At 42.9% G+C, this 25333-nt stretch overlaps 1 protein-coding gene across 6 annotated transcripts; it reads left to right on the forward strand.

Annotated features, from left to right (window-relative positions):
* The first annotated feature begins 148 nt into the window (after positions 1-148).
* On the forward strand, positions 149-25088 carry add2 (adducin 2 (beta)). Of its 6 annotated transcripts, none has more exons than XM_026187187.2 (15): positions 149-334; positions 9139-9328; positions 9856-9997; positions 11439-11590; positions 13842-13922; positions 15076-15225; positions 15338-15481; positions 15705-15803; positions 16635-16811; positions 17107-17355; positions 19842-19958; positions 20069-20155; positions 20261-20387; positions 21795-21878; positions 23798-25088. In XM_026187187.2, exons 2-15 carry the CDS (start codon positions 9182-9184, stop codon positions 24049-24051), a joined length of 2010 nt encoding a protein of 669 aa, XP_026042972.1. In that variant the 5' UTR covers positions 149-334; positions 9139-9181; the 3' UTR covers positions 24052-25088. The 6 variants fall into 6 exon arrangements, with proteins under 6 accessions (XP_026042972.1, XP_026042977.1, XP_026042974.1 ...); XM_026187189.2 differs by lacking the exon at positions 149-334 and adding an exon at positions 2561-2637; XM_026187191.2 differs by lacking the exon at positions 149-334 and adding an exon at positions 4629-4674.
* Positions 25089-25333: the final 245 nt, after the last annotated feature.

A 25333-nucleotide genomic window follows, 5' to 3' on the forward strand; every position in this document is an offset into this window, starting at 1 on the left:
ATAAAATCCTCCAGGACTGTGCGTCAAAAGGCTTTACGAGCACAATAACCGAGCACACTGCCAGGATCCTCACTGTAGCGAACTGACTGGGAGTGTTTGGGGTGCTAGACTGTGCACAGGCGTGGCAGTGGGCTGGTCCTGGCTCACTGAGCGATGAAAAAAAAACAACACAGCAGGGTCGGTTGACTTGGTATCAGCTGAGGCCCTGAAACACTCTGACAAAGGAGCCAGTGCACACAGATTTGTTGCAATTAACTCCTTCACTCTGAGGACGTCTTCAGGCTGTGGGTGTGCCGCACCCACTCAGCAGACACGCTCCCGAGGATGCGCTGAGGTGAGTAGCCTACACTGCTGATATTTACGTGTAGTTATCCACGGAGAAAAGGCTGGGTGTAGTGCGGGGTCCTCCCTGACGCGTGCATGAGCGTTGTGTGCGCATTTCTCTGACGATGCCTGCCTGAACTACTTCATGTTTAAGCTGCTGGTGTTGCGCGTCCAACTCTGTTTTTGCACAATGAAATTAAGAGGCCCACGCCGCATGCAGCTTTCACGCACATTCTCCCCTCCTGTAAATGATCTCCGCAGCCAGGCTCGGTGGGTGTGAGGCTGTCTGTTAACAGAGCCTGTAATGGCAGCGCCTCTCTGCTACTTTAGCCACACCGCGTCTGCTTGTCGTTGCTTTCCCTGCGCTGTATTTCGCTCGCTAGCTGTGCGCGGCCTTTATTTGGACTGTAGTTGGGTTTAAATGTGCCTTTGCTCGTTTGGCTCACTGAGGGGGGTGGTGTAGTGTTGTGCTACCGTCGCTGGTCTCTGCCTTTTTGCAGGAGGCCATTACCGGAACCTCCGCGCTGCTGGTGCTGATGCTGCAGTGCTTGCGAATGTTGCTAGGCAGCCATGCAGAGCGCACGCGGTTTACTGGCGGAAGAAAGGAGGATGCTAAAGAAGGGAAAAACTCGGAAAACAGTTTTGTACGTTAATCCTCGTTTACAATCCTGTGTTCTGCATGCACTGCTCTGGATCAATTGGCCTGTACGCATCTCCCCCCTCCCCGCCATGTGACACATCTGGGTTCCCCCCCCCCCCTTTTTTTTAATCTCCCCCAGCACAATGGCAGGCCGTGACTGTGGGGTAACACAGTAGTCAGACTTCAGCGATACTGAAAAAAGAAATAGCTGTAAAAACAATGGTTTGTACACTGTACCCTGTTCAAGAGAAATCATAGCATTTATGGGGGGATTTTGTTTATCATTTATCCATCTATCGAATAAGACACTGTTGTGGTTATAATGAACCAAAGCACCTTAAAATTTAACTGTATTGTAAGCTGTATGTGAAGATTGTTTGAATTTGGAAAGATAAATAGTTTTTCCTTTTCTTTAATAAAGCAGTGGTCAGGACAAATAGAACGAAATAGATGTGAAATAGTTGTGATGAGGAATTATGATGATGTAATTCACTATGTAAGTTAGAAAAATGTTCAAAAGCATGATTATTTTTTATTTAAAAATGTTTGGTTTTTTTGTGTGTTTTGTGTAGTTATTTGTTCTTGAACTCCAGATGCAGAGGGATAGCTACTTAGCATATGCTATGTAAAAAGGGTAGGTGCAATGAACTTCAGACACCTTTTCAGCCTGTAACTTGTGTTCATCCTGTTTAATTCAATAATTTGTTGACAGTATGTATTTAAAAGAGCAGTTTGGTGGTGGTTGTAATTGAAAAAAACAAAAAAACTGTTAATCACCAAAACTGGAGTTTATTTTATACGATACTGGCAAGTGGGAATTTTGTTGTTTGAATTTAAATTGAAACAACTTAAAGAGCATATTGTGCTCATGTCCAGCTCCATACTTTTTATTCTTAGACTCAATTAGCATATGCTGAATTTTTTAATTCATGCATTATCATCCGTGCATTATCACACAAGGAATATTCAATAACTGCAGGATTCAGTAATACTGTAATTAACGTAGTTCACTCCATTTCTTGTGTGTGTCTTCAGCTGCTGGTCTCATGTGCTGAAATGCTTTCTGTGTTGATGTTTTGTCAAGTTGGAGCCAAATTTCCCATTAGAGGCTGCAGAGACATAACTGTCCTACAGAGAATTTGCAAAACTTATTATACCTCTACATCAATCTTGCATAAATGCACTTTTATTTACTGCACACTGCATTTCTACAAGACACTCTTGTGTCAAATGTTTAATATTAATGTGTCCAATCTAAAGTGTAAAATCTCACTGCTACATGTTAGCAAATTGGAGTCAACTAAACTCTGTTTATTTGTTTTTACCCAGTACAGCTGGTGTCTTTTTACCAATATTTTTTTTGTGTGTGTTTGTGTATACAAAAATTATGTGCACAATATATTTTAACATACGTCAATAATATTAACACTTAGCAGCAAATCAGGACTAAAATATGGACAGGTGTCAATTAAACATTTTGTTTTATCTCAGGCTTTTATCCCTGAGTTACCTCAAATTCATCTGAAGTGCATCTGTAGTAGTCCGCTGTTTACCTCAGCTGCCAATATGCCTCCACCTCTATTTGCTACAGAGGAGGCTGTAAAACCTTGTGACAGGAGTACAAATCGATGAGTCGATGAAGCTCAGCTGTGTCTGATGGCAGTGATACTGAGGTGAGTTGTTGAGGACATGCTTTTCTTTTTGTTGAGGACATGCTCAACTTTTCTGTCAGTAAGTGCTGCTGTTTTGCTGCTGTTAGCTTCTGTTAGCCAGCATTAATGAAACCGTCTTTTGAGGTGGCACTAACGTTGATGGATTTAAAAACTTAGTGGCCAGTTGTCCAGAGACAGGAGAGTTGCATGTCCACACGGCTGACAATAACTGCAACAATATTAGGAAAAAATAAACATGTTTATGCATATTTTTATGTGTTGGAGCCCTGACTCCAGGTTAGGAGATGAGGCTTGAGTTGTGGAGGATGAGGTGGTGAAAGAGAAGTCAGTGGTGGAGAGGGAGAGATGATGAAGAGCTAAATGCACAAAAGTTAAATGGTCATATATGGTTTCTTTAAGGTGTTTTATGCCTACTCAAATCAGATTGCTATGCGTTGGTATGACCTTAAATCAGCCACTCGTGCTTGGAAATCCTCCAATGTGGCTGAATTACAAGAATCCTGCAAAGAAGAGTGGGCAAGACTTCCTCCACAGTGATGTGAAAGACTCATTATTAGTTATCACAAACGCTTGATAACAGTTCCAAGAATGATACAACCAGTTATTAGGGTTAGGGGGCAATTGCTTTTTCACACAGACAGTTAGGTTTGGATAGCTTTTATCCCTAAATAAATGAAATCATTTAAAAAGTGGATTTTGCATTCGCTTGTGTTTATGTAATTACAAAATTGCTTTAATGATTTGAAAGATATAAATGTGATAAATATGCAAAACCTAAGAAATCAGCAACAGGGCAAGTACTTTTTCACAGCACTGTAAATGCAAATTGTGATGGAGGACATTAAAACTCAGTGACTGACCACAATTATTCAGTTTCACCACCAGAATCTGTTATGATTTATTGAAGGAATGCTGGTTTGGATTTGCTGAAAAGGTATGAAATAAACTAAATGGAAGGGAAGCCAAAGAAAATGGATCCAGCAATGCAAAATGTTGAGTCAGTGATCTCTGCCTCTGCGCTGCTGGATGTGAATGCTCAGACACAATGACTTAAAACCACTCGATGATAGCTTTGTCTGCTGCAAATCTAACCCTCAAATGTGGAAAATCATGCACTACAAGGTCCGTGTCTTTAAAAGAGAAATGCGTGTTTAGTTTCCGGGGTTTGATTTTAAGGATAAACATTGAAGAAAAAAATCCTTAAAAAAGCAGAACGAGATTCACTTAAAAATGATCGTTTCCTGTCTGATTTCACTGTTTGGTTCGAAAGTACTGATTCAGCTGTAGAACTCAGGAAGTCGTCTTGAGCTTTTGTGAAACAAAAGTGAGGTGATGATGCAGCATGTTCAGCCATCACAGGGAGACTAATGATAGGGGGTGTAGGCAGTGATGGAAGGCCAGCAGCCAGAAGTCCATGTCTCCCTTTTAGTCATTAGGATCCTCCCTGGAGAGAGCAGCTTTCTGTCTGGTGCCTGTCAGCAGCTGGGCCCCCTCTGCCCCCTGAGACAGAGAAACACACACACCATGCTCTGGTAGAGAAAAGAGAGAGCTGCTGCTGTTGGTGAAACACGAGCGCCAAAAGCATTAAAACAAACCCATCTATGTGAATAGATGTAGATTTAAAGCAGCAGTGTAGCTTGCATATAATATAACACAGTGTGTGTGTGTGTTTGGGGGAGGGGCTTAATTCTTCAGGGACTGGCTGATGTTTTTGCACAGCTGATGTTGGGATAAGTGCACAGTTTATTCAGAAACTCCATTAAAGGTTTAGTCGTCTACTGCAGCGAGGTGCAGTAATGCACATGTGTCTGCTGCCACTTTCTCTCGTACCTTCAGAGGATGAGAGTGCATCTCAGCTGAGGTTACACAAACAGTGGCATTGCAGTAATGCACCTAATCGAGTAAGTAAGTAATGAAGACAGTTAGTGAGTGGTAGCATTGGAGGGAGGGTGTGGTGTGTGCGCGACCTTATCTGCTCCCTGCAGCAGAGTGTGTTTGAGTGAGGGAGTGGCCAGCTCTTTTCTGAAGATCCTTACGGTAACTCTTTTACTCTTTCTCCAATTACCGAGCCATATCGCATGCTAACTTCCTCTTAGTGGTTCTGCATGTGAGCGCTTACTGCTAATGCTGCATTTTCTATAGCTCTGCATTTCCACCGTCCAGGGCCCCGAGGAATACGGCATCCTTAATGCGAGGGTAGGTTTTTCATCTTAATGCTCCCATTTGAACGTGCAAGGACGTCGAGGCTTAATGCGCAGGCCGGCTCGTTGTTTATTTATCTGCTCTGAAGCAGGATGCTGAAAAACACAGAGGTATTTAGAGCTGAATTGAATTGTACTTAAATGAGCGTGCTGAATGAAGACACAATTGTACTTTAATGTTCGATCGCGTTTGCTTGATCTCTTCAGTGTCTCTCTGGGCTGGTGTGAGCAGAGCTCCTGCGTGCTTAAGCTTTAAAAGTTTTTCCTCTCATTTGCATATTTACTTACACTTCCTTGGCTAAGCTGTGATAGGGGTGTCTTTTTAAGCTGAAAAGGATTATGGCTGCTGCTTTAGAATGATATGGGTAGAATATTAAGAATAGGTTATTAAACTTATTTTCATATACTTCTTGGAGTGTATTGTAACTGTTTATTATTCTCCTACTTTACTTTTTAAATCACATCTGCACATCCTGATTGGACTGTCCGTTCTTCCTGCTGGGTGTGAACAGAAAGTGAAAGGTGGAAACGTGTTTTTCATTTAAAAAATTTTTTAAAAAACACCACAGCAGAGCAGCACTCCTGCTGTAAGGAAAGGCTTGTCCATGATGTGCCTTCTGATTGTTTTTAAACTAAATTCAGGATATTGTGTTGTCAAATGCTCCTTTTCCCTACATATCATTAAAAATGAAATTGAAAATGGTTTACATAGGCTTAAGAGCACAAACTCTGAATACATCTGGGCTTAGTTTGAATGTCTGGGGACGTGTATGTGACTTTTGCAAGCATACCTACCAGGCCACGCCTGGATGGAACGTCTGGATGCTCAGTGGTCTTTCCCAGACTGCACACTTAATTACACTTAATTTAAAAAAAAAAAAAAGAGGAAAAGAAAACAAACACTGATTTTAAGTTTAAATATTTTTTGTATGAACTGTTGTGCTACCTTGTGTCATTATTTACAGCAGATTCACAGGGGAGGCGATCCTTTCACAGATTTTAGCCCTAACATCTGTTGATGATATATGGCTGACTCACAGATTTCCCCATACTCTCCACACACGGTCTATTGGTATCAGCATCGATAAAAATATCAACCAGTGTTATTATTATTAAATATTGGTATTGGTCTTAAAAATCCTATATTTGTCGCTCTCTGCTAATAAGCAGAGTCATGCATGCTTTTGGAGTGAGAGAAGAGAGCAAACCAGTTTTTTTGTTTTGTTTTTGTGGCTACAATTTACAAAGGTCTACTATAGTATTTATTTATTTATTGTCATTGTCAAGAACAATGAAATTGCGTTTGGGGCTTCCATACAACCCAAAAAAAAGAAGAAAATAATAAATACCCCTTAAAACCCAAGTGTACATATTTAACCCAGTGTGACTCCAATGCAATAAGACAATCCTTAGCAATAATGTTCGTAGAAATTCAGACAAAGACCTGAGAAACATGACAAAATACGACAATGCAACCCATTCAATATTATTGTACTGTGAGATATGATATCAGATATGATAGTTATCTATTTAAGAAAGAGGGGGGGGGGGGCAGGAGGGGGAAGAGAATAAAGATATGATGCACCAATGCAGACCAGTTCATTGCTATTAAGAAGTTGGATATGGTTATTGTCCGTGAGAGGGGGGCAGAGAGTTCAGGAGCCTCACAGCCTGTGGATACAGGCTGTTGGCCAGTCTGGATGTTCTGGCCTGTATAGACCTGTACCTTCTCCCTGAGGGCAGCAGGTGGAAAAGGTGGCGCGCAGGGTGATGTTGGTCCCGCAGGATACTGTGCACCCTCCTCAGACAGCGAGTGGGGAAGATATTACTGATCTCTGGCAGACTTGTTCCAATAATTCTGCCAGCTTCTTTCACCACCCGCTGGAGTGCTTGCTGATCGGCCTTGGTGCAGCTGGGGAACCACACTAGAAATCCATACGTCAGAACGCTGCTGATGGCACAGTTGTAGAAGTTCAACATCAGAGATCTGGGAATGTGTGCGCTCCGCAGTCTCCTCAGGTAGTAGAGGCGCTGTTGGGCCTTCCGTACAACTGAGGTGATATGGTTGCCCCAGGACAGGTCCTCGGTCACAGTTACCCCCAAGAATTTAAAACTGCTCACCCTCTCCACCGCCTCACTGCCAATGAAGAGAGGCAGATGGTTGTTATGGCCCCTCTTCCGGAAATCTACAATGATCTCCTTGGTCTTTTTGGTGTTTAAGACCAAGTTATTGTCGTGGCACCATGACTCTAGTTGTTGCACCTCTGTCCTATAGTTTGTCTCATCATTGTTGGATATAAGTCCGAGCACTGTAGTGTCATCTGCAAACTTAACAATGAGATTGGACGCGCAGGAGGAAATACAGTCATGGGTGAAGAGAGTGTATAGCAGAGGGCTCAGAACACACCCCTGAGGGGCACCGGTGTTGACCACAAGGGTGGAAGAGGTGTTCTTACCCACTCTGACACTCTGTCTACGGTTAGTGAGGAAGTCCACAATCCAGTTGCACAGAGAGGAGTTAAGTCCCAGTTGGTGGAGTTTGGGACGGAGTTTGTATGGCCGGATGGTATTAAAAGCCGAGCTGTAGTCTACAAAGAGGAGCCGTGCATAGGTGTTCCTGTGTTCCAAGTGCTTCAGTAATGTGTGCAGCACTGTGGCGATCGCATCCTCGGTTGACCGGTTCTCCCTGTATGCAAACTGGTGCAAGTCCAGGGATGGTGGAAAAGCAGCTCTGATGTGTTTAATGACCAGTCTCTCCAGGCATTTGGCGGGAATGGGGGTGAGTGCCACAGGTCTGAAATCGTTCAGACATGTGACATTTGACTGTTTTGGGATGGGAACGATGGTTGCTGCTTTGAAACAGGATGGTACCAGTGAACAGGACAACGAGGTGTTATATATAGAGGTGAAGACGTCCGCCAGGTCCGCAGCACAGTCTTTTAGCACCCGGCCCAGCACTCCATCCGGCCCGGCCGCCTTCCTATATACACATCATGTGCAGACAATCTGTAACTGCTGAGCCAAACAGTGGACTCAGCTATGTCAGTTTTTAATGTGCAATGCTTGGGTCAAGCACAGGTAGAGAACAACTGACAAAGATGGAGGCAAGAGGGAGGATCCAAAAAAACAACCCAAAATCCCAACATGCCAGAAAGCGTGACAAAATGCTGAAACATTCAGTGAGAGATCGAAGGGAGGATGTATACATCCTGGGTGTGTCATAAGCTAATGGGAGAAAAAAAAGGAAAGGAATCATGTAGACTTAGCTTAGGTGAGTCATTTCAAAATAAAACAGGAAGTTAATGAACTGAGACCACAATCGCTAAGTTATTGTGTTGAAAACAGACACAATTTAGGGCGATGGTTTCACACTAACTTGTGCTGGTAAAACCTGTGTGTGTGCTTGTCTCCTCCACACAGAGTGGACCAGGGAAAACAGTTTTTACCAAAATATGAGAACTAATCAACCGAACCTTTTCAAACTCTAGAGAGTCTACAAAAACACGTTTTCAGTCAGTGCAAACATGCTGCCATGCAGTCATCCCAAATCCTGGCTGCATGTTGATGATGCTGTGCATCAATTAAATGTTCCAGTATGTTATAACTTTGCATTTCTCTGCTATTGGAGCAAGACACTGCCCCCCTCTGACAACAGATGCTCTCTGCTGGTAACTGAGAGTCTACCTTCTGTATTGCCACAGACCTGGGTAATATGTTCACAGCAATACAACTGGATAAGCAGGTGCGAAGAGTTGGTAGGTGAGGGAACAGACATACAGAGATTTCTCAAATTAACTGATGTATCACAACAACAACACAGTTTGTGGCTTCAAGATATGCTAGTTTTTTATTCCCCATAAATGCTTCACATCCGTACACAGTATACAGATGTGAAGCATTACTATACAGTCATCCTGTCGTCACACCCAACTGGTCACAGCAGCTGCCCCTCCCTCAGCCTGCTTCTGCTGGAGGTTCCTTCCCACTGGTGCAAAGTGCTCGCTCATAGGCGGTCGTTTAATTGTTAGGGTCTTTACCTTAGAATATGAAGCAGCTTGATGTGACTGTTGTTGTGATTTGATGCGATACGAGTAAAATTTAATAGGACTATCATTTACATCAGATTATTTTGCAGACCACATGTGGTGCACTAGAGCTGGTGACATTCACAGTTTGTAAATCAGCAGAAACATTTACATCTCAATGATCAGTGTTACCTGACGGTTTGTAAGCACTTGAAAAGGCCACTGCGATTTACAATTTACAGTTTTTGTAATTAACTGCATTTTTTTCTTTGCAGATCCACCCCTGGTTGTAAGACGCCCACTGCAAAATAGTAAAAGATGAGCAAGTCTCCCACCCCAAAGGGCACCCCGGTGCAGCGCAGTCCCAGTGATGGAGTCTCCGAGGGCCTCCAGTCTCCCCAGCACTCCACCCCCAGCATCGGGCCACAGCATAAGAAACGCATCTCCAGCCTCCTTCAGAGTCCAGTAAGATCAGACGTCTGCTCACGTCTGATTTATTCTTTTTCTTTCCCCTCAGCCTCTCTTGCCCTCTCTCTCCTCTCTGGATGTGATTATCTCCTCATAGATGAATAAATCTGGTCTCAAATGCCATGTGACAGCTCGGGTTACAGCCAGTGCTGGACCTCCATGCTGAGTGATTGTGTGTGCTTCTGCATATGGAGTGAGAGTGACTATGAATTACAAGGACGGATGCAATGAGGGTGACTCATTAAATATTTTCACTCACCCTCACCCATGTAACGGACAAGTGTTTATAAAGTTGTGATTGTGCTTAAAGCTCCTGTGAAATTGTTGCAGTTAGACGCTTTTTCAAACACTTGCAGTGAGTTTTAGCTTGTGGGGGAAAAGGAGTCAATCCAGTATTCAAATGTTCAAACTCTGTACAAAAGGAAGTTCAAATAAACATTTTTATGAAGCTGAAAAGATTTTTAAGGCATGATCTGTGTATATGTCTTTGATAATATAGTCATTTATTATCTGTGTTTCTGCAGTCATTTAGAGAGGAGCTGGATGTGCTGATCCAGGAACAGATGAAGAAGGGTGGCAGCTCATCCAATCTATGGGCACTGAGGCAGCTGGCTGATTTCATGGCCTCACATGGCTCTCCGGCTTCCCTGCCCGTCTCCCCCTCAAGTATGTGTTCCACATCTTTTAGTAAATATTTATTCATCCTAGCTTTATGTACATAAACAGACAACATTAAAACTTTTCCGTGTGAAGTGTCTGATATGGATTGTCTCGTTACAGTAAGACCTGAGTGGTTAGGCTGTTCTTGTAGCGTATACAGTGAATAGTACCTACCAAAAGGAGTCCAAGGAAGGGCAAGGAAAGACTCCTGCAGTGGCCAAGGTTCAGTGATGCATGTGGAGAGTGAAAACCTTAATGGTAGCTATGATAGAAAGGTGTCAACAGAGTAATCCCTGCTCATACCTTCCCATGTCCAGGCTTAAAAGCATCTGATGTGGGAAGGTGAACATTAGAAGAGAACAGTGGAAGAAGGTGGCCTGGTCTGCTGAATCACATTTCTTTCACATCATGTTCACTGATCTGGGAACGAGGTGGAAATAGAACGTCTTGTGGGAAGCAGGTCAGGTCACTGATGAACATCCTATAAGGCGGCTACGTTCTTGATGGCGGTTGCCTTTCTCAGGAGGATCTTGAGAGTTACAGTACTGATTTTGCCCGTGAATTGTAAATTTGCTGGTAAAAGAAGGCAGATCCATGATCTGTTTGCTGCTAACATTTTAATGAGACTGCAGGAGTTTCTTTTTACTAGTCATACTTCATGAAGAACTTTTCCAGAGTCAAAGGTGTAAGGTTACTGTTACATTTAGACCAGCGGTCCCCAACCTTTCTGGCGCAACGGACCGGTTTATGCCTGACAATATTTTCACGGACCGGCCTTTAAGGTGTCGCGGATAAATACAACAAAATAAAACTAGTACCGGTACCGAAAAAAAGAAGATTTATTCATAACACACGTGAAAAGACCCAGGAAAACCGAGTTAACGATAAAAACGATAACAAAGTAACGCTGAAAACTGATAAAAACCCTGAAAACCATTCATTTCACACCTGAGCCTCAACTCTCACGGCCTGGTACCAAATGACTCACGGACCGGTACCGGTCCGAGGCCCGGGGGTTGGGGACGACTGATTTAGACTATTGTTCTTTTCCATTGAGCTACTTTTATTTGCTAGTAGCAAGTGCTAGCACTATAAGCTAAGTATGCTATTGAATAGTTAAGTGTGCTATTTATTGTTCTAGGCTTGTCTTTTGTAATTCATTACTATCAGTTTGTCCTACAAGCTCCCTGGAAAGTGTTTAGTTGATCCAAAATGCTGCAGTGCGAGTACTGACAGGAACTAGAAAGAACGAGCGTATTTCTCCCAGGTTGGTTTAATATGAGCATCCACGATAAGTTGACTTTAAGGAAAAGAGCTAAATGAGATGTTATCTACCTATGTGGTGATGATGTTTTATTGAAACGCTTAGTCTTTTGTGTGCAGACCATGAGCTTTACTTCCTCTTTTCTGTCTCTGTCTGCTTTCTCTCTTCCTCCCACTCGCACAGACATGATGATGGTGACACCCATCAATGACCTGCATGGCTGGGAGCCTGGCAGCATGGTGAAGGGGGAGAGGTTGATGCGCTGCAAGCTGGCCAGCACACATCGCCTGTTCGACCTCTTTGGCTGGGCCCAGATCGGCCGCACCTGTCTCACAGTCAGTTCTGCTGCCTTCTCACATTACATTCCTCACTTTAGCCTTATTTCTTTTAAGAAGCATTAATGGAAGCATGTGAAACATACTTATACACTGCCTTCCGGTAAGTTGAACAGGCTGATTAAGAGATTAGGTTGTAGATGTGCTTCTCATAAGTCGCTGAGTGATTTGACAGCAGTATTAATCCATGGTATGACTTAGTTTCAGATATGAATAAAGGAAAAGCAATTATCTGTAGAGGATATTATCTGTGTGATTAAGTGCAAGTAAAATGAAGGAGATGGGCCATATGAACTTGCAGGATAAACACACGGAGTAGAAAGAGGATCAAGGGAACTGGAATTTACCTGCTATATGTGTGAGTGAGATGATATAAATCTGTCTTTCTGTGCTGCATTTTCTTGATTTTTGATGTGTCAATAAAATCATAGACTGTATTCAAAAGATGGCCACCTACTTCTTAATGAATCTTGTTAATGAAACCTACACCTGAGTACTTTTGTTATCGTCATCTTAGTGGACCTGATGAAAGATTGGTGGACCGGGGTGAGAATCTGAGGGACAAATCGTAAAGCTTACCCTTAAGTTACCTTATTGTACTGCAGACAAAATAAAGTTAATTAAAATCATTACAATAAAGTTGTATTCTAAAAGAAGCTAACGGTTCAAACCACAACCTCAGAAGTAAAGTTTTTACTGAGGTCAGAGAACAAAGGAGCTGAGGGCTATTTTCTTTAAAGGGAACCCCGGCTATTAACACACGTTTGCGCTAAAATATGTACTGTGCTTTCAATAACATATATGTGGTATTAAAATACGCCAAATGTTTTCCTTTTAAGCACATTTTATATAAAACCGATTTACCAGTAGGCCGCCATTGTTATTTACTTCTCAATGCACTCTGGGTAGTGATGTCACACAGTTGCACCGCATCAAGTTCACAGTTAGCAGCGCACTGGAAATGGCTTCTGTTCAACCTTTCCAGTTTGAACCAGAGCAAACCGAGAGAAAGAATGAAAATAGTCAACCAGCACTTAGTTTAGATGAAGATGAAAACAATCCGTCACACGAGGACGCGAGAGTGAGGGAAAACTACTGGTGTCTATGCGGCTACTGCTTGCCAATGGCAGCGGCGACTGAGAGCGTTTGTTGTAAAGAGCTCAGTTTTATGGCAGCAGCTATCCATGGTATCGCATAACCGCATGATGAAAACATTAATAGAATTCAAATTTTCATTATAAAGTGAAATTACGATATCATTATTTTTACAGATTCTCCATGCAACACCAGTGCACCAAACCTTTGAAGCCGTCGTGCCAAACTAGGTATCCCCGACAGAATTTGTTTCCCCTGCGTTGGGAGCATACACTGGGCTTTCAAAATCATGGACTAACAGTATCCCACGTTCGTGATTTTTAGTTCATAAACACTTCTTATAATTACTAACTACTCCTGACATTTTGGAGATGTTAGCTCTTTATACAGTAAAGTTACAGTGGGATACAAATAATATCAGGCTGATTCTACCACAGTTTGTTCCCCCTGTCCAAAGACTTATTGCTCCTGAAATTTTGGAGGTTTTAGCTCAGTACAGTTCTGTACAGTTACAGAAGGATACAAATAATGATCAGTCAAAATGTCATTGGTTTATTTAAATAATCCCATCCGTTGTTGTACCAAGGTCCCAAAGCAGGGGAAACAAATTCTGTTGGGGATACATAATTTGGCACGACATTGGCAAGCAGTAGCCGCATAGACACCAGTAGTTTTCCCTCACTCTCGCGTCCTCGTGCGATGGATTGTTTTCATCTTCATCTAAACTAAGTGCTGGTTAACTATTCTCATTCTCTCTCTCGGATTGCTCTGGTTCAACCTGGAAAGGTTGAACAGAAACCATTTCCAGTGCGCTGCTAACTGTGAACTCGATGCGGTGCAACCGTGTCACGTCACTACCCAGAGTGCATTGAGAAGTAAATAACTATGGCAGCCTACTGGTAAATCGGTTTTATATAAAATGTGCTTAAAAGGAAAACATTTGGCGTATTTTAATACCACATATGTTATTGTACATATTTTAGTGCAAACATGTCTTAATAGCCGGGGTTCCCTTTAAAGCCCAAAGTGTTTTTGCAACCAGGTGTCACCCCCTGGTGGCCATTAGAAAGAAAGCAGGTTATGGCCATCTTTTATATGCAGTCTGTGTATAAAAGACAGTAGTGTAAGTTTTTTTTTCGCTCTCTCTCACTGACAGCTGCGTGTGAGTAAAGAACAGGAACACTTCCTTGTGCTTCCAGATGGACTGGCCTATAGTGAGGTGACTGGATCCAGTTTGGTGAGTCAGCAGCAACACATGTGACTGGGTTCTTCTGGCTCCATTGTTACTGATACAATGCTACTTTTGATTGTACTTCATTTGTTATATAATTAATGAGTGCTACAGTGGATGTCCAACTGATTTCCTTGATCATTTATTCTTTAAAATTACACTGAGATTAATGACTGAAATATTATTAATGAAAAAGCATACATCAAAGTCAAAATGCCTGTCGATTTCCAGTAAATCTCATGTCTCAATGTTTACATGCCATAGAACAATATGGTGATAATAATATGGGCATCCCAGAAATCTAGGAGATGTAAGATGTTGTGCTACAAATGTCATGTTGGCTGCCCTTTACGACAGTCAGAAATCTAACTGAGTAAAATAAGAGCACTGCAATCTCTCATTTAACTTCATTATCATTTTTACCCTCAGAACTAATATAAGAGTCTTCATGTTAAACAAACAGGCACAATTACATTGTATGTGAAGCCAGTGCTTTCAATGAAACTGAACAAACAACAACTTCCTGTTTTGTTTTATCTGCTCTTTCCTGTTGTTCTCATCTGCCACTTAAACCATTCGGTCAGCATTTTTGATCTGACATCTGACCAAATCTCACATTTTTAAAATACAATTATTAGATTATAAACAGATATATAAATAAGTACAGTATAAGTACAAGTTAAAACGATTTATGCATCACTTGCTTGAAGGGGAAAGTGAGTTTTAGGGTCTGGCCACGAAAAGTTGTGCCTTGTGAAAAAAAAGGCTGTTGGCTAACTGTGGAGAGCCCTCTGCCTCAGCAGCCTGAGCCTGCAGACGAAGCTGTGGCTCAGTCATGACTCATTTGCTGCTACAGGCACAAGAAAATAACTCTTCCTCCTCCTCCTCCACTAATCATTGTTATCACCGCAGCCTTGATTTAAGTTCTGACTTATTGAAGTTGCTACCAACACACACTAACTGAAGAACAGAACCATCACTCATGAGCAAAGGTATAAAAGTAAAAAGTGCACATCATTCATTCCCCTACAGCTACATTTGTTACATATGCAACTTGTGTTATATTTTTGCTCTATATGAATTCCACGTTATAGAAATATCTTAACAGGAAGCCTTACTGCTAAATGTGACCCTGTGATGGCGCTGTGCACTTTTACAGGTAAAGGTGAATATCCTGGGCGAAGTGGTGGAGAAGGGGAGCACCAACCTGGGAGTGGACACTGAAAAGTTCAGCCTGCACTCTGCCATCTACTCGGCCAGGCCAGATGTTCGCTGTCTGTTTCATCTCCACACACCGGCTACAGCAGCAGTGAGGCAGCTTTAGAGGACACATGCAGACACAAAACAACTGAATTTTACTCTGTTTATTCCCTAAAATAAGAAGTTTTTTTTAGCACATTGTGACTTGAGTCTATCTCTAGGTTTCAGCTATGAAGTCTGGCCTTTTGCCACTGTCCCATGAGGCACTGCTGGTTGGGGACGTAGCCTACTATGACTACAATGGAGTTATGGAGGAGGAGGAGGACCGAGTGGAGTTACAGAAGAGCTTAGGACCTACCTGTAAGGTGAGCAGACTAAAAGAGTCAACACTGACAGTAAGACCCACATATCTTTGCTCAGTTCAGCAGCTGCTGCCCTTGTGCCTCCCACATGGGTTTCAGAGTGAGTGGAGAGAAGACGTAGGGTGATGTGGTCGTGCGCTGGATTAATTACTGGAGCTGCAGCCTGTCTCCCAGCTGAGATGATTTCATTCTTGTGGTAATATTTCTATTTTATGATACCTTTCAGGTTCTGGTGCTGAGGAATCATGGCATAGTGGCTCTGGGGGAGTCTGTGGAGGAGGCCTTCTACACCATCTACCACATCCAGGCTGCCTGCCAGATCCAGGTAACACACACACAAGCACACAGTACTGACAAACAGCTGACGCACTGGAGATGGAGTGTGTGGCTATGTGAGCGGGAAAATGAAGTATCACGTATTTCAGCCAGTAGCTCTGCACTGCAGTATAAAACACTACAGGTATGTTAGCATGTGCCAAAGCAATTCTGCAGTAATCCTACAGGAGCAGCAGTGAAGCCTGAAGGGAAGCAGATATGTGACTGTAAGGTGTTCAGTCAGGGTTTTTGTAAAACACTGCTGAGCTTGATTAAATCTAAATCATAGATCATATATAAAATTCAGGGTGTAGCCACCCTTAATATATCTGTGGAGTTATTGTGAGGAACACAAAACAAACTTAACTTACATTTACCTACAACAAGCGCTACCTATGGTCCTGATTTTGCCTCTGCTTTTGCCTCCATTGCCTACTGGATGTCTATTTCTGTTGGCTGTGCAGGCAGTTGTCATAGCACCCAGCCGTCAAAGAGCCAACAGGGACTCCTGAAGTGCATGCTTCGATCACCAGCACAGCTACAGAGCATAATGCATGGTTTAAGTCCCTGCAGCATTTCAGCAGTGGCACAAATACCACAGTTTATTTTCCTGGGTGAAAAAAAGCTTTTTAAGACAGTCAATCAAAGCAGCCGTGCAGTTTGGGAGTTATTGAGATGCTTTTAGCCTCAAGTGGCCGCTGCAGGAACTGCAGTTCCTGGAACTTTGAATTTGCTTCCTTTTCAACCACTGAAGTTGCTGGGATGTGTGTGCATGTGTGCAGAGCAGACCTATGCTAGAAACATAGAAATTGCACTTTTGTCTTCGACTTTTTATTGTCAGGTGTCGGCGTTGTGTTGTGCTGGCGGAGAACAGAACCTGATTATGCTGGATCGTACCATCCACAAACCCACTCCAGCCGGCACGGTCGGCTGGGCTGGCTCCACCTTCGGACCTCTGCATAAGAGCCGCGTTGGGGAGCATGAGTTTGAAGCCCTCATGAGAACTCTGGATAACCTGGTAAACAAGAATCACCCTGAACAAACACGTGTTTCACAATCAGCTCACTGATATTTTTTATTGAACATCAGAATTAGCTGTACATGTAAAATTCTGCACGCATGTTTTGTGGGTTTTACTGTATATTAGACTGTCTGACTTGTACAGAGCAGAAAAAAAATATATGAACGATCTACGTGCGTGTATGCAAGGATATGCCCAAGTTTCTTAAAGTTAGAAGACTAAAATGTGACATTTCCACTATTATTCAGTCCCTTCTGCACCTTTGAACTTCTTCCTCATGTTATTTTTTCAGGGCTACCGCACTGGCTATGCCTACCGCTTCCCTGTACTTCTAGAGCGAACGCGAACACGGAGGGAGGTGGAGGTACCGGCGACCGTCACGGCCTTCCACCAGTTTGATGACGATGGCGTCCACCCAGCGCTGAGGCAGCATCCTTTTGCCCAGCGCCAGCAGCAGGAGAGGACCCGATGGCTCAACACCCCCAACACGTACCAGAAAGTCAGCCAGGAGCAAGCCAGCCCGGGACACCAGCGCACCACTGTGAGGCTCGTTTTAAGTTACTGCGATTGTCTTTAAAACAATCATCTTTCCTACTAACTGTGCAATACGACATGTCCTATAACTTGCAGCCGGTGCAATCGAAATACTGTGGAGGATAGAAACTGATTTCGGAGCCCTGGATGTAGAGAGATGAGAAATAATATTTACTGGATATACAGTGGGGCAAAAAAGTATTTAGTCAGCCACCGATTGTGCAAGTTCCCCCACCTAAAATGATGACAGAGGTCAGTAATTTGCACCAGAGGTACACTTCAACTGTGAGAGACAGAATGTGAAAAAAAAAAATCCATGAATCCACATGGTAGGATTTGTAAAGAATTTATTCGTAAATCAGGGTGGAAAATAAGTATTTGGTCAATAACAAAAATACAACTCAATACTTTGTAACATAACCTTTGTTGGCAATAACAGAGCTCAAACGTTTACTATAGGTCTTTACCAGGTTTGCACACACAGTAGCTGGTATTTTGGCCCATTCCTCCATGCAGATCTTCTCGAGAACAGTGATGTTTTGGGGCTGTCGCCGAGCAACACGGACTTTCAACTCCCGCCACAGATTTTCTATGGGGTTGAGGTCTGGAGACTGGCTAGGCCACTCCAGGACTTTCAAATGCTTCTTACGGGGCCACTCCTTTGTTGCCCGGGCGGTGTGTTTTGGATCATTGTCATGTTAGAAGACCCAGCCTCGTTTCATCTTCAAAGTTCTCACTGATGGAAGGAGGTTTTGGCTCAAAATCTCACGATACATGGCCCCATTCATTCTGTCCTTAACACGGATCAGTCGTCCTGTCCCCTTGGCAGAAAAACAGCCCCATAGCATGATGTTTCCACCCCCATGCTTCACAGTAGGTATGGTGTTCTTGGGATGCAACTCAGTATTCTTCTTCCTCCAAACACGACGAGTTGAGTTTATACCAAAAAGTTCTACTTTGGTTTCATCTGACCACATGACATTCTCCCAATCCTCTGCTGTATCATCCATGTGCTCTCTGGCAAACTTCAGACGGGCCTGGACATGCACTGGCTTCAGCAGCGGAACACGTCTGGCACTGCGGGATTTGATTCCCTGCCGTTGTAGTGTGTTACTGATGGTGACCTTTGTTACTTTGGTCCCAGCTCTCTGCAGGTCATTCACCAGGTCCCCCCGTGTGGTTCTGGGATCTTTGCTCACCGTTCTCATGATCATTTTGACCCCACGGGATGAGATCTTGCGTGGAGCCCCAGATCGAGGGAGATTATCAGTGGTCTTGTATGTCTTCCATTTTCTGATGATTGCTCCCACAGTTGATTTTTTCACACCAAGCTGCTTGCCTATTGTAGATTCACTCTTCCCAGTCTGGTGCAGGTCTACAATACTTTTCCTGGTGTCCTTCGAAAGCTCTTTGGTCTTGGCCATGGCGGAGTTTGGAGTCTGACTGTTTGAGGCTGTGGACAGGTGTCTTTTATACAGATGATGAGTTCAAACAGGTGCCATTCATACAGGTAACGAGTGGGGGACAGAAAAGCTTCTTACAGAAGACGTTACAGGTCTGTGAGAGCCAGAGATTTTCCTTGTTTGAGGTGACCAAATACTTATTTTCCACCCTAATTTACAAATAAATTCTTTACAAATCCTACCATGTGAATTCATGGATTTTTTTTTCACATTCTGTCTCTCACAGTTGAAGTGTACCTCTGGTGCAAATTACTGACCTCTGTCATCATTTTAGGTGGGGGCACAATCGGTGGCTGACTAAATACTTTTTTGCCCCACAGTAAGTCTTGGGCATCCCTTCGAGGCTTCACCTCAGCACAGTGACACAGATCTATTTACTTATCCAATCAGAGGCTAGCAGCCTTACCCTGCTGTAATGCTCAGTGATTCCCTTTAAGCAACAGTAAAGCCTGTTAGAGGGCAGAGCATGTGAGATGGTTCAAAGCAGAGGTGGACACAGGAACAGAATAATGCAACTCCCCATCTTTTCTGCTATACATCTTATTTGCATTACACTAGGCAAGCTGAGCATTTTCCTGTGATTCATATGGAGGCGGATGTAGACAGTGGAGCCGCTGTTTGTGTTTCCAGATACCTCAAGGGAAGGATTAAGCAGAGCTGCAAATGACGAGTCCCTTAAAGATAAAAACAATAGGAGAGCGGCTGTCTTACATCAGAGGGAGGAGCTTGGCTGTGCATCTGTGTTTTCTCTCCTCCTCAGCACCTCCCGCCATCCTTGCTCTCTGCATTGCAGGGGGAAACCCACCAACTCATTTATGACGGTGACAGTGCAGAGTCTGCCCTCTGGTGGCAAAATACACACTGTGTCACAGATTGGGTATAAATATTTCAAGAATTTCAAAAATGGTTTAAAATGCCTCAGAAAAAAGAAAAAAAAAAGAAAAAAAAAACCCCACAATAATAACAAGATGTGAACAACAGGTGAATACTGAATTAGATGATGTTGTGTTGTTGGTTTTCTTCGCCTTAGTGGTTGAAGACAGAAGAGGTGACACAAGCTGGCAGCACAGCCATCAAGATAGAGAACCCAAACCAGTTTGTGCCTCTGTTCACCAATCCCCAAGAGGTGATCGAGACCCGAAATAAGGTAACGCTTCTTTGCTTTTGGCTTGTTCTGCTTCCCCAGTGTCCATATTCCCTTCGGTGTACTGTCACGTGAAACAAAAACAGTTTACAGAACGGCTTTTCTGTCCTCAGATACGACAGCAGAATCGTCAGGACATGAAAACAGCCGGACCGCAGTCGCAAGTCCTTGCCAGTGTTATAACAGAAGATAGTCCTCCGGTAGTTTGCAGTCTCTCTCTCTCTCCATTACAACTCACTTTTATTTCTTACAGGTTAATCTTCTGAGGTAAAAGCTGTAATTTTGTGCTTCTGCTTCTCTATTAGTCCCCTGTCAGTCCACCTAAAGTCCCACCAGAGCCAGAACCTCCAAACCCCTTTAATGAGCTGACGGACCAGGAGCTGGAGGAGTACCGCAAGGAGGTGCAGAGGAAGCAGGATGGAGGAACCAATGGTACTCTGCTTAGCTTCTAACACACAGCATGTCTAATAAGCTAACACTGATTGTCAAATAAGTGTATACTTAAGTAATATTACAGTTAAATATCGTGACAGACCAGAGAGCCAAAAGTATGCAGACATACTATAAGTGATAGCTGAATATCTTATTCCATGTTAACCACAAGTGTTAACGATAAGTAACAGTCAAATATCTTTTCTGAACTGAGTGTTTTTGTCATATTTCAGACCTGCTCTAAATGACTTGGTTTCCATCAGAAGTTAATGAGGGTGGTCTCTGCTTATGCAGCTACCCTTGGAAAAACCCAAAAACTATTCTAATGTCCATCAAACCACATCTTTATTGATATCTACCGAGGTATCAAAACAGAAAAATTAAGAGTAGAGGGGTGGTCGTCAAATATTGTCTTCATTGTAGTGCAACAACTATTTGGGGAAGGCTAGCATGTGTCGCAACGTATCTGCATAGAATTGCTGTCGGTCCACCACCAGAGCGTAAGTGAGGTCGGGTGCTCGGTAGCTTGTGATGATCCATTTTTTGAAGAGAGTTAGCTTGAGCTAGTTAACTAACTTAACAGGCTGGTTCTCGGCCTATCAGCTACCTGTTTAGCATGTTAGCTTGGTTTTGAACTAAACTCACATTTATACTTGGAACAACTGCCCAATGGCAGCCCACTGCTTCACTGAGTGAATGGGTTAAATGCAGAGAGGAATTTCCCTACAGGGATCAATAAAGTATACATTATTATTATTATTATTATTATTGTTATCATTATTATTTATTATACATCACTGTTCATATAAAAGTAGAGGCTGGAATTTGGTTAGGAAAATTAAAAATGTTTCCTATGCAAAATATTAGATGAGCTAAAAACCAAAGCTAGCAGAAACAGAGGAGTAAAATACATTTCATGTTATTCTTTTAATAAAGATCATTTTTCTATTATTTTAGTTTCCTAAACTGACCCAGCACCATTTACTGCTATTGCCATAAAAAATGTCTGCATATGTTTGGGAACATGGTGTAACAAAAATGGCTAATTATGCTACTGCTCACTTTCACACGTTATTCTAACCTTCTCATAGATGCTGTGTGTAACATTTAAAAATTCAAATAAATTGTTGCAGGTGCTTTTTAAAAGCATCTGTCGGCTGCTCCCTCATTCACAATGGGCTCGCCACAGCAGGCAGCTCCACATTTGGCTGATTTTTATGCCGGATCCCTGACGCAACTCCCGACATGCTGCACACAGCAGCTTTAAGCAAACTCACTTGTGACTGTGGTCTAAACTGTGTTCACTACTCTTTGCCTTTAAAAAAAAACTAACCTTCTGCACAGCTGTCCCCTCACTGTCCCTCACTGCTTGTGTTATTCTTGTTTATGTGCGTGCTGTGTAAGTAGAGGAGGAGGTGGCAAATGATAAGGAGTCTTCCCCCACTACGTCCCCCACAAAGGGCGCTCCTCCCAGCCACCCTCCTCTCTCAGGTGAGGCTCGGCAGAGTGCTGCCTGCCTGCCTGGCTCGCCTCACATACTCTCTGACTCACAGCTTTGCTCCAGATCTTACATGTGTGACTGATGATGTGCTGCTTCTATCCTCTCATGCTTCAGATACTCACTGACAGCCGTGCTACTCCTCCTCTCCTCGTATGCAGCAGACACTAACTGTGTGCGCTTTAAGCACACATTTGGTAGATCTGAGTCAGATCTGCATTCACACAAAGTCTGCCTGTTGATTGTTGTCTTTTATTTTTCTATAAAGATGATATTGAGAGTGACAGTCAGTGGGCTAATCCCAAAAAAGAAAGTTCCATAAAGTTCCTGCATGTTCACCAGCAGATGGCACTTTATCAAAAAGTCAACCCATTGCGCTCTGCTCGGTTCCAACTCAGCATTTTTCATTAAGACTTTACTAAGATAGCTTTGTGTATCCATTTGCACGGTTCAAAATAAACTTTTTTATCTTGTAAATGGGCCGTGCACCTCCTCAGTACATTCTCTGTATAAATAACTATTTTAGCTGTTTTAAAATCTTTATACTAATCAAATAGAAAGATTAAACAGCAGGTGGGTGAGGCTGTGTTCCTGAGATGACCATATTAGGAATATTAGCTCTTAGTTACATCATACAGAGTCAAGAGTAGGAAATCTGACACTGAGGGTTTAGAGGATAACTGGCTGAGAACCAGTACAACCTCATTATCTTAACCCTTGGCCATCTTTAATATGAGCGTCATCCAGTGAAATGATATATGTATGACAGAAAAATAGAAATTAGCTAATAAACTTACCTCAGTGACAAAAAAACAGAACAAAACTCACACATGTATTTGTGAACGTGTGCGTGTGACCTTCCCTAATCCCCTTTTTTAGTAAGTAGTCTGTTACACTTTCATTTAAAGCTAATATGTATGCAGCATTAGTAAGGATGAGAAAAACATCAACATTAACAGGCAGTGAGGTGATTTATGACGTGAAGATACTTTCACTCCCATCAAAGTCACACGAATCACCAGTTTAAAAGTCAGAACACAGAGTGGTGATGAGAACCTAGATGAGCTCTGAAACCCCAAGTGGCCAAATGCAGGAAGGTCTCCACAACTGTAGGGGTTCCTGTTCAGACCCAAAGCCCAGGAAGGACATTTGCTGGCAAAACTTGGGTCACTCAAAGTGGCACAAGATGGCCCAGCCCCACACCACCCCCACAAAACTACAAGAGGTGCCCACTCCTTCCCTGAGGGACAGTAATGTGTTTCATTTGGAAACATTCTTCCAATTGAAATATATTAATTTCAAGGTTTTACTGTGTGTAACAAAAAGAAGCATGTTTGTGATTCTTTTACGTTTTGTCATGTGTTGTCGACTACAAACATTGTTCACAGTGCGTTCTGTGGATTGATCACTGTGTAGGTCTGTAGGAGTAACACAGGCTGTTGTCGCTGTGTGTCACAGTTCTCTGTCATAAAAGACATTTTGACTTCACTTTAGCAAACTGGTTCAGGTATATTTTGCTACAGTAATTAAAACAGTAATAACGGTGCACTCAGCTGTGTTGTTAATTAAGTCAAAATGTCTGACTCACTTCTAGTTTGATCCACATTTGTCACATTTCAGCCCTTTGTAGTGACATCCATTTGTTTGTGTACCTGTTGTGTCTGCTGTGCTGTCTCCTTCTGTGTCTGTCTGTCCTTTTCTGTGTCACTCTACACTCGCTCACCTCTGGTGCTTTGGTCTTGTCTCGCTAGTAAGTACAGAGCAACCACAGAGCACCCACTTCTCATTAAGCAAGCATGTTCATCTGCAGCAGCATGTCGCTTTGCAGCTCCACCCAGCTTTAAGGTTTTTATCTGGCTGCTGAATATATTTACTTTTGTGTTTGTTTGTTTTTCACCGATACTCTGAGCAGAGGAGACAAAGACTGACTCTCCGGCCATTCAGAACGGAGGCGAGGAGGAGAAGCAGACGACAGAGGAATTAGAGAAAGGGATGAAGGCCCTTTCAACCAACGACACCTCCACGCCCGCCGCCCCGCCCGCCAAACCGCAGGGCGGCACCCCGGAGGGCTCACCCTCAAAGTCTCCGTCCAAGAAGAAAAAGAAGTTCAAGCCTCCGTCGTTCCTCAAAAAGAGCAAGAAGCAGAAAGAGAAGGCAGAGACCTGAGACGTTCGGAGTCGTGTGGCAGAACCTCGGTGAAATACTACAGTGAAATATTTCCTAGTGTATGACGGAGTAGCAGGTGGAGTCGACCACATCAGATGTATTTAAAGAGCCATTTAGGATGTTGTTCACAGATATGGTGTACTCAAACGACACATACTTTACTGTACCACTCACATATGATATATGTGGTGACTCATCTTAAGGAAGTTAAAAAACAAAACACTGGTGATTATTTTCACATAATATTTGACCCAGGTGGGATACTTTGACGCACTTCTCGTCACACGCAGTTTCTGTATTACCCACGTCTTATTTTTTAGCCTCGCTGCGCTATTGCTCCATCACTCCACTCCACTGTACAGGCATTCACATTTTCATTTCTAAAACTGAGGTTACTACTGTGATCAGACTTTTTTTTTTTTTAATAAATCCACAATTTTGCAAGACACAAACACCCCAATGAGTTATGCACTCCTCCTCCATGTATAGGCACAATGACACATAGATTGACATCCTAGCACGTTTGCGTTTGTTCATTATCATAGGCATCTTCTAGTCATCATTTGGTTCTAAGTATCAGATAGATGTTGCAGGTATACTATGTGAGCACAGGTGCAGTACAATGTAGAAATATGCTGATAGCTACTGATCGCGCTCTGCTGAACGCTGGTTTGGTGTTAAAACAGCAGGGACAAGAATGGGAAGACGAAGCTGGGCGAGCACGCGAGGTCTCGCGACGAGCTGCTGTGAACGCTTTGATCGAAGCCAAAGGGATGACGCATAAACAGTTTGTTGCTTGTCGGTGCAGTCTGTAAGCCAGTAAACAGAAGGTACTAAACATTCCACTTTTTGTCGTTTTCTTTTTAAATGTGCAGAATACCTCTGAACAGTAACGACTTTCTGTTTGAACTAGTAGCTGACGCTGACGTGTGATGTTTGCTCATGGTCTTAATTTATTTTATATTAGAATGTATAAGTGAGTGTTGCAAGGTTACCATGTATCAGTCATTAAAGGTTGAGTTTGACTTAAAATCAAATTTTTTTGTCTCTGTTTCTTTCTCTGCTTAAATTTTCTTCCTCCTTCCCATACAACCTTGAGGTAAGGATACCTCAAAAGTATGATTGCAAAAGCATTTACATGCTGGATGATGGAACTGAATTCAAAGTCAGCCAAATACCTAAGACAGCCACTGCTATTAATTTAAAAGCTAATGCACACGATCTGTTTAAATGCTGCTGCTGCTTCTTTCAGCTGCTACCTTTGGAGGTCGCCACAGCAGAT

The sequence above is a fragment of the Astatotilapia calliptera genome, chromosome 12 (assembly GCF_964374335.1).
Source record: "Astatotilapia calliptera chromosome 12, fAstCal68.1, whole genome shotgun sequence".
Taxonomy (NCBI): domain Eukaryota; kingdom Metazoa; phylum Chordata; class Actinopteri; order Cichliformes; family Cichlidae; genus Astatotilapia; species Astatotilapia calliptera.